Source organism: Berghia stephanieae, chromosome 3 (assembly GCF_034508935.2).
Source record: "Berghia stephanieae isolate SIO BIC M18660-M18661 chromosome 3, UCSD_Bste_1.3, whole genome shotgun sequence".
NCBI classification, from domain to species: domain Eukaryota; kingdom Metazoa; phylum Mollusca; class Gastropoda; order Nudibranchia; family Aeolidiidae; genus Berghia; species Berghia stephanieae.
In genome coordinates this window covers 69,555,820-69,565,362 of record NC_088362.1, presented here as the reverse complement: position 1 = coordinate 69,565,362, position 9,543 = coordinate 69,555,820, and the positions used below count along the sequence as shown (strand labels likewise).

The 9,543-nt window shown below is 35.2% G+C and overlaps 1 protein-coding gene across 6 annotated transcripts in view; it reads left to right on the top strand.

The window, feature by feature from the left end:
• The window catches only part of LOC144968316 (DNA mismatch repair protein Msh6-like), a 62,550-nt gene extending 53,424 nt beyond the window's left edge, over nt 1-9,126 (top strand). For all 6 annotated transcript variants that reach the window (XM_078906561.1, XM_078906564.1, XM_078906563.1 and 3 more), the window contains 7 exons: nt 155-277; nt 2,349-2,436; nt 3,048-3,137; nt 3,615-3,769; nt 5,230-5,364; nt 6,217-6,284; nt 8,822-9,126. In XM_078906561.1, the coding sequence (XP_078762687.1) occupies nt 155-277; nt 2,349-2,436; nt 3,048-3,137; nt 3,615-3,769; nt 5,230-5,364; nt 6,217-6,284; nt 8,822-8,894 (732 nt within the window). In that variant the 3' untranslated portion in view covers nt 8,895-9,126. The remainder of the gene's footprint in view (nt 1-154; nt 278-2,348; nt 2,437-3,047; nt 3,138-3,614; nt 3,770-5,229; nt 5,365-6,216; nt 6,285-8,821) is intronic.
• Nucleotides 9,127-9,543: the final 417 nt, after the last annotated feature.

Sequence of the window (9,543 nt, the reverse complement as noted above, 5' to 3'; positions counted from 1 at the left end):
GAATATCGATATACCCTTTAATTAGATGCTTGTTTAGGTCTGTTTACTCCAGAATCTCCAATTTGTGTCAGGAATGGCTTAAAATACAAAATACACAATCATAGAGAGTTGCACTCACTTATTCGTTTAAAATCACTTTCTTTATGATTTTCAGGACCAAGATATGGAAGACGACCAGTACTCTAAGGGCCAGATGGTGTTAGTCACAGGCCCTAACATGGGAGGCAAATCCACTCTGATGAGGCAGGTCGGCCTCATTGTGGTCATGGCTCAAATGGTGAGATTTTATCACATGCACAATTAAAAAATGATCACCGCAGTATAGAATGAAAAAACTGAATTTAAGATATGTGTGGCCAATAGTCACAAAATGGTATTCTGTAGAGCTGATTCTGATGCTTAAAATTGGATTTCAAGCTGTACTAAAATTTTGAGAAATTTAATCCTTCATTTTGGAGAATGCATTTTATCACTTAAAATAAACTTATATTGCCTACATATTTGAATAGAATGGTGTACCATGATCACCGATGTCTGGTACTTGAAGAAGAAGAAGATATTTCCTACTCCCATTGTGGGCAGGGAGGTTACTTGCTGTATCGTCTATATCTGTTTTCCAACATGCTTTTTGTCATTGTCTTGGAATGAGATTACTTGGTTTTGTCCTTTTCCTTGTCGAAGTCCTTGGCTAAGAGGGAAATAGTCAAATGTATATATAGCTAAAGATTTGGGAGATGATATTGTTTTCATTGTAATTCATCTCTCTCTTATGTAATGTTATATTTGTTGTTTTGAATGTATAATGTAAGCATTTGAGCATGTTCCTCTTAGTGGGATCCTGTGCTTGTGGCTGGATGGGACTATGCACAATGACAGTATGCTCTTGAAATAAAAATGTATTCCCTATTCTTACCATTCCCCTTTGGCTTTTCTTGTATGCTTTGGATTGTAAATCTTGAATTTTTTTACTATCCCATTTTCTTCCTTTTTACTGGGTGGGATTCCTGACCTCCCATAGTGGGCAGGGAGGTACATACTGTGTCTTCCATCCCTTATATCTGTTTTCCAACATGCTTTCTGTCTATGTCTGGGAATGAGATTACTTGGTTTTGTTCTGGCCCTGGCTGGAGTTAGTCAAATGCATAGATATTGTTTTGGGAGATGATATTTTTTTCCTTGTAAATCATCTCTCTGTTATGTATTATTATATTTGTTATTTTGAATGTATAATGTAAGCATTTGAGTGTATTCTTTTTTGTTGGGATTTTGTGCTTGTGTCCGGATGAGACTTATAGGTGATCTCAAACTAAGTACATTGGTGGTATGCTCTTGGAATCTACATCTGATCCCTATTTGTTCCCAGTTCCCCTTTGTCTTACTTTCTCTTGGCTGCTTTAATTGTAATTCTAGAACTTTTTACTACCCCATTTTCTTCCTTTTTGCTGGCGCTGATATAACCTAAATGTGTTGCAAGTGCCGTAAAACCCTTAAAATCACAAACATCTTCCTTTTTACTGGCACTAAAAAGACCTTAATGTGTTGCTAGGACCGTACAACACTTAAGAACATTAAACATTACATTGCCTAATTCTGACCACTTGTCTTGGAACTCAATTTTCTTCATATACTTAATTTCCATATTATACCAGATTGACACTGTTGATCCAGCAAAATAATTAAAGATTCAAAGAGTTATAGAACACAGTTACCTGTGAAGCACACAATACATTGTCCAGATTGTCATGGCACAGACTGATTTAAACATCTTATTTTTCATTCTTGTTTTTTATATATCTTTCCAAAGATGGGAATGACATGCTCACAGCGGTTTGTCTTTAAAGATAATCCAGATGCTTTTTATTCTTTAAATTGATAGTAACGTTAGTATGGATATCCATCGAATGCCTTTTGAGAATTAATCTTTTTATCACATCAGATTTTCAAATTGTAAGGTCTTTTAATCAGTTAATAGCCATACTTTGGAAAGACACAAATGAACAAATTTGCCCAGAAAAATTGTCTTTCAAATATCGCTCGATTTAAATGATCCTCATTTTGACAAAAAAAACTCTTAGACCAGGAATACCACGATGTCCAGGTTTGAGTGTTTTGCCTTGATAAGGGTCATTTAAATCGATCAATATTTTAAAAAGTTTTCTGGCCAAACTTTTAAATAAGTGACCTTCCAGAGTATGGAAGTTAATTGGTTGATGCTTAAGACACGATTTTCTGATTGTGCTTTACTTTGATATTTTGTTTGTTTTTATGTGTTACTTTGATTTCTGTTTATTTTATGAACGAGGTTTTTCATTTACCCTAAAAATTATTTTTTTTCAATCTTATCTTAGGGCTGTTATGTCCCAGCAGATAAATGTCGTTTGACCCCCATAGACAGAATCTTTACAAGGCTGGGAGCAAGCGACAGAATAATGGCAGGTGGGGCAGATTTGGACGATTTGGAAATATTTATATTGATAATTACTTACAATTATCATTTATATAGTTTATTTCAATGTATTAATTGCGGAATTCGTGTTACAGTGATTCAGTCATTTATCCAAGCAGCAATTTGGAACATTTCAATTCATACAGCCCATTGCCCTGTGTGCACCTGTATCTGTTTACGGCACCTTTGTTTAAGCATGATTACAATATTTGCCAGTACCTCAGGCCAGGTACTTATTCACGCTTGAGTCGAGTGGAGTAATGTAGAGCAGACAGTTACTTCCTTGGATTTTCCCATTATTTTTTTTTTTGGCTATTCCTTTGAAATGCAGATAACTGAAATTTACATTTTTCTACCTATTTTGATTTTTAAATTCTCATCTTGGTATCTGCTTTACCCATATATAATAATAAAACTGGTTTGAGGTGAAAGGTCACAAATAAACTAGGATAGAGTTTTAATGTTTTAAGTTTTATGCTCTTGGCTTATTGTTAATGTGGTGCAAACAGTATTAAGTGCTGTTGAAGCAAACAATTAGATGTCATAGTACTGCTGTGTCTAGAACTCATCACTTTATGCTTTTTTTTTTCTTTTAATGTAGGAGAAAGCACATTTTTTGTGGAATTAAGTGAGACATCATCCATATTACAGCATGCTACTCGTCATTCCTTGGTGCTATTGGACGAGTTGGGTAAGGAAAATATTTTTTTTTCATTGCTTTGTGGAAAAATGAGGATATTTACCAATATCTCAAATAAAGTTACCCAAGTTTTTATTTAATCAGAATTTAAATAAATGGTGATTTATGATTAATGTGATATGCACACTTCAGCTGCACATGTATATGTTGAGTATTGCATTGCTTCAATTAAACACTGCTTTATTGATGATTAACAGTTAGGTAAAATGCTCGTTACATCTGCCAGCCAGATTGTACCAATGCACAAAACTGTGTGTATCCTTTAACGTTTATTGTCTGATTAATATAATTTAGTGAGAACTAATCTTCAATCCATGCCTGGTTGCTTTGTAAAATTCTAATTTTTTGCTGATTTTGCTTGCAGGCATTCACTACTTTAAGAGACAAATCGCACTAGGTAGTTTTGTTAAGTACACACTTTGCTCACTATTATTGAATTAAGAGAACTTTTCCTTGTTTTCTTCTAAGGTCGAGGCACAGCTACTTATGATGGCACAGCTATTGCATCATCTGTTGTTAGGGAGCTCTCTGACAAAATAGGCTGCAGGACTTTGTTTTCTACTCATTACCACTCTCTTGTTGAGGATTATAAACTGGACAAAAATATACAATTAGGACATATGGTATGGCACAAAGAGTTATTCTCTGTCTTTTCCTTTTATTTCATTTGATTAATATCTCTTCCGGAATTTGATGGATTTCCCCAATCATGGGTTAAAGTTTGCTGGCATATGCTGGCAGTGCTGTTTGTTGTTATTTTTGTCTTTTATATAAGAATCACCACCTATCAGTAGTTTGACTCTTTTGCTAGCTTTTTTTATTATGTTACTGCCAGTAAGTTGACTTTTCATACTGTGAAATACAGGCGTATTGGTGGTCGCCATTTGAATGGTGAATCACAATTTGCAAGAGTTGCCGATCAAGATGAATTGGAACATCTCTTTCAGGCAAACTGGCTTCACTGGTCTATCTTTAAGCAAATTGATTCCGTGAAGTTTCATCCATGGCCATAATCTGATATTATGTCATTGTGAATTAGATGTGAAAAATTAATATAAAGTCAGAATGTACAGATATTTGAACTTTTAGATTATTGTTGGTTACGAGACTATATTTCTATCTCCTCAATAAAGTCATTTTGAATAAAACCAAGTGGCCGATTTTAAAGACAAGTGAGCTACTCTGCATTATAGAGAAATTTTGACAAAATTACTTGGACGTTGATTCATGGAAGTCCCAGGTTTGAGATTTTTTTATATGATGAGGGTTATTTTAATGAATACTTGAAAGACGAGTTTTCAGGCCAAAAGTTTAAATACTTTTTTCAGCGGCAATGCACACTGTGGTCTTGAGCAAGCCACCTTCTCACCTTAGCTCACTATGCAGCGCTGCACTTTGGTCTTCCCTTCGAATAAATACTATCTTATCTTATCTTATCTTACTAAAGGCTTAATAGGAATTATCCTTTAAATGCCTTATACAATAGTTTATAATTACAGAATCTCATATAGCTTGTATTGTATCATTCACAGACAGTTTTACACAACTTTGAATGTCAGGAAAAATGTATCAATCGAAAAATATAGTCATAGAATACTGGCAATTGAAACTGGTCAAGATCGAATGAATCATAAATGTACAAAGTTCATAGTACAATGAATTATTAATGACAAAAATAACCGTGAAAGCAACAACGATAATAAAGCATACATTAGTCTCTGATAAATTATGATTTTTCATTGTTTCAGATGTCATAAATTTTACTGGTCAACATTTACAAACCAGTCTACAAAATCATGAAATTTATGGAAACAGTTATATCCACATGACAATTTAAAGTTTAAAAACATTACTAATGAAATAATTCTCCCTTGAGGGTGAATAAATGGAATTCTGTTTTATTTTGTTATTTAGAAAAATAAATAATTTTTATGAGGCTTTGCCCCTGTTGTGATGCCATGGTTTTTAACTATCATTCTTTTATTTGATTCTGTTTAAAAAAAAAAACCCAAAAAACGTGCAAGCAATCCAATGTAATGTCTATTACTATGTATGGAAATGTATTTTACCATATTCCTGTTAGGCTTGCATGGTGGAGAATGAGAATGAGGAGGACCCGTCTCAGGAAACCATCACTTTCCTATACAAGTTTGTCAAAGGGGCTTGTCCAAAGAGTTACGGTTTCAATGCTGCTCGATTGGCTGGAATTGTCGAAGAGGTTAGTATTCAATATCATACCTACTTCCTGTATTTTATCTGAGCAATTTCACCAGAGATGCCAAAAAGCTTTGGCTTTTATCTTTCTTATGCTAAGCTTCTAGAAGCTGTAGACTAAAAAGTAATAAATAAGAAAAGAAGAACAAAATACCACGACAACTAAATATTTAACAGTTGATCTGGTTTTTAAGTAATGTATTTGTGTTATGACTAGACAGTCATATGTGAAACTTGATAGTGGTCACAGTTACTCATCATTCAAGTTGAAAAAATGTAAGAGCACTGACTGGTAGATTTTTTTTGAAGCACACAATTTGGTTTATTGGGATAATGGTAGTCTATTGGAGCCATCAGGACCATGGAACTGGACTTTATACCAGTTTCTATAGCTGTAAAGGAACACAGTGACAATTTCACACAGCCCCCTTGATATGACATTCTATCACAAAATATTTTCTGCCAGATCTAACTGTGATCTAACTCCTGAGTGGGCAGGAGGATCAGATAAAATCTCAACTGAACCCAAGATTGATATTGGTCCCTTTCTTGTGAAAGTGCTCTACTGCTGAGCAATCAAGACCCTCTAATTGTGATAATACTGTAATATATTTCAGCCCTTTTATAAACAATTTCACTGAGGCCGTTTGTCTGGATTTTGTGTTGTATTAGATAATGTTTTTAATGTTTTTGGTTATTAGTTGAAGAAGGGTTTTGAGGCTGAAACGTTCTATTTTGTTCTTTACAGAAGTTGTTATATTCATTTTTGTTCATCACTTTTTCAATCCCACAGCTTCTATCTAGCAGTTCAGTATCACTTTAAGAGGAGTTAAAGTTATTTATTTCTTTTCCTCAGGTTATACAAAGTGCTGTAAAGAAATCCAAACAGTTTGAAGAGGATGTGGAGAACAAGAAACGTTTTAGGTAAGGCATTTCTATTTGTCCTAAGTAAAGTCACATTCCATCATATTTATTTTCCCAAAATCTTGCTTTGAATTTCAAACGGAGTCATTAGATGTTTATTGAATGCTATCATATTATGAGCTTCAAGTGATCAGATGTTTAATCAAGTCAAGTGGAAATTTGCACCTTGTCATCAGTCATTTAAATAATTACGTATCACTCTTGAGACCAAATACACAGAAAACATAGTAGCCAACTCCCGCGATAAAATCGTAACTGTTACGATTTGACCTGCTAATTTAAATTAAATTATCAAACCATCAGCTTTCAGTAATGGCAGAGATTTTAGGCATATAGACTATGGGGACAAGATTTACACGAGGATGTTAATTTGTGTGTGGGCAGCAAACCATTGGACATCCTAGAATCCGCGATTGATGGAAATGACTTGCTATTTTATAAGTATGTCAGGGACTATTATGTGAAGGCATGTGACTTGAGAAGTTGCCAGGCTTCTCCACCAGTAAGAGGAGACACTGGGTGGTAGCGAATCGGCTTCGGTTGAGAACCTGCCTCACGGCAAAATCACTTCATCAGTGGGGACTTTCCACCTGTCCAACATGTACCCGATGTGGGATAGAACCTGAAACTGCAGAGCATCTACTAGTTGAACGGTGTGTTGTGACGAAGCTTCCGGGCGGGTTTGCGATGGTGCACGAGTGCGGTGAAGCATTTGCTGATTGGGTCAATGGTCACAACATAATAGTGTGAACACCATAAGAAGCTGCTGCTGCCAATTTCCCTCTAGAAAACGAGATCATCTTGAAACATATGGGGGGGGGGGGGGGGGTATCCAAGTACAGTTGTGTCTCATTCAGCTCAGTAAGGTTTTTTTTACCAGAAAGTTTCTTGTTTTTGTCCTTGTTAAGAATGGAGAAAATTTCTGATACTGCCATAGACAAACTGGTGTGTGAATTCAATATCTATAGAACTGAACGTTTTGATCAGGAATTCCTTCAGCTTTCCTCAATTTAACAGTGTTGTTGAATCTCTTGAAGTTTCAAAGGCTTGCTCACTTCATGTTAGGACTACTGACAATTCCTCACTCAAATTGTGAATGTGAACAAGTCAAGTGAGAAAGAACAAAGCTGATTTCAGAAGATCTTTCAGTACAGATATGTTGGCTAGCCTTTTAATTGTAAAATCAGACTCCACCCCTTGGCTATGAAATTGAATTTACATCTGATTTTCTGAAGAAGACAAAGCTGCTACTAAAGTAGTTAAACTAAACCCCAGTAAACTCCTGGACTGTATTTATTGACAGGCATTAAGCTGTGATGTACCATTTAAAAGTTAAGCTGTGGTTTATGTAATTATTATGTAGGCGCCTAGAAGATGAATTAATTACCATTATGGTTATGATTTTGTGTTGTGTTGAGTCATAGCGATGGGTCTCAGGATGTTCTGTTTTTGCTCCTTGAAAAGTTAACCGTTATGAGAAGAAAGAAAAAGTTTTAAAAGAAGGTTCAGCAAAAAGAGAAAGAAATAAACATAAACGTTTCAAGTTTTTCCTTTATTAAATACAAGTTATTTCAAGATATCCATGTTATATTGAATTTTTTTTTTTGATAAAGAGGATCCTTCGTTACCTTATATCTCTCACCACCAGGAGGCGCAGAAGGCCTTGAAATTTGCCTTTCTTTTCATCCAAGCCTAGGCTACAGTCCCAGTCCTCTGCCAGGAGTGCTATCCAATTTCATTCATCTCCTTTTTCACCAAAATGCGCCATGTTGTTCTGGGCCTTCTCTTTCCCTATGGAGACAATCCCAATCGTTCTTCTCCCCTCTCTTCAAGATATGCCCACTCCAGTTCCACCTTTTCTTTCTCACCATGACACTAACCTTCTCTGCCTCGGCCAATTCCAAAATTTTCCCATTCCAAACATTCTTCTCAAGCATTTAATATGGAAGGCATCCAGTTTGATAATTGGGATCTGTAACAACCATTTTCTCTTGTTATTTGTCTCGTGGAATCTTTTTATGTTCTGTATTTTCATTCTATTTTAACTTTATATATCTTATAAAAATTACAGAAACACTTCGGGATGATAGATATTTCTACAATAGTTAGAATTTTATATATACATCTGTCAAATACCAATAGATAAGTGGTAGAGCACTCACCATGCAAAGAATGGTACCAGCATAAATCTTGTATGCTGTTGAGATTTTCTTTTTCAGACCCTCCTGTCCAGAAGGTAGCTTGGTCTGCTAGCTTTAGTGGAAAGTACTTTACGATAGACTTGCGTGTCATCCAAAGCTTAGCAAGCACTTATCTGTTTAATGCTATTGGATAAACTCTGGCCTCTTAATCCTTACGGCTCTGAAGGACTTCCAGCCATTTTCATGAATTCAGCAATGATAATTCAGGGGCTAGGACTGCTTTGAAACAATTTGAAAGAGTACTTTGTAGATACACATTTATTTACAAATATCTCTAACAATATTTCCCGATACCCACTGCCTCCCACTCAACCCTTTTTAAAATCTTTATTTCAGACAACTTTGGCATTGTTCGTCTGGTGACTACCTCAAGACTGCCATGTCACAGTTACAGGTTGGGTCATCGTGAATGTGTACGCCCAATGGCAAAGTGCTTTCTCTCCATTGAATAGCTCATCATAACCTACATTTTCTTGGCAGCATGAACCAAATCCATTTACCTCATCGTAGTATTCAATCATCCAATCGATTTTTATCAAATAAAATCCTGCAATTCTTTCGCATCATAACTATATCACACATTGTAGTTTTATCTTCTTGTATTAATCCGTTTACTTTGTTGAATAAAGTTGTTTTTGTAATTTTCTGGGTTGTGTTATCTTTAAAAACAAAAAATTGTTGGTTTGGGGCTTCTGATTTCCCTTGTGGGTCGGTGAGGTCACTTGTGTCTTCCATCCCTCAATCTCATTTTACCCGTCCACTTTACTTTCTGTCCTTGTCTTGTACTATATTTTACCCTGGTTAACTGGTTCTGGCTGGGATTCTTTGCCGTGAGGGAAGTAATTTTATGTTATGTTGTTGTTTTTTTTGGTTATTTTTGAGATAAATTTTTTTCTTTCATTTATTTTTTTATCTTTAGATTATTGATAATTATATTAATTCAGAGGCGTTCCTCTTAGCTGAAATTCCGTGCCTATGTCGTGGTCCAATTTTTGTAACTCTTGTAAATCATGTCTCTTATGTACTGTAATATTTTTTCTTTGTTTTGAATATCAAGT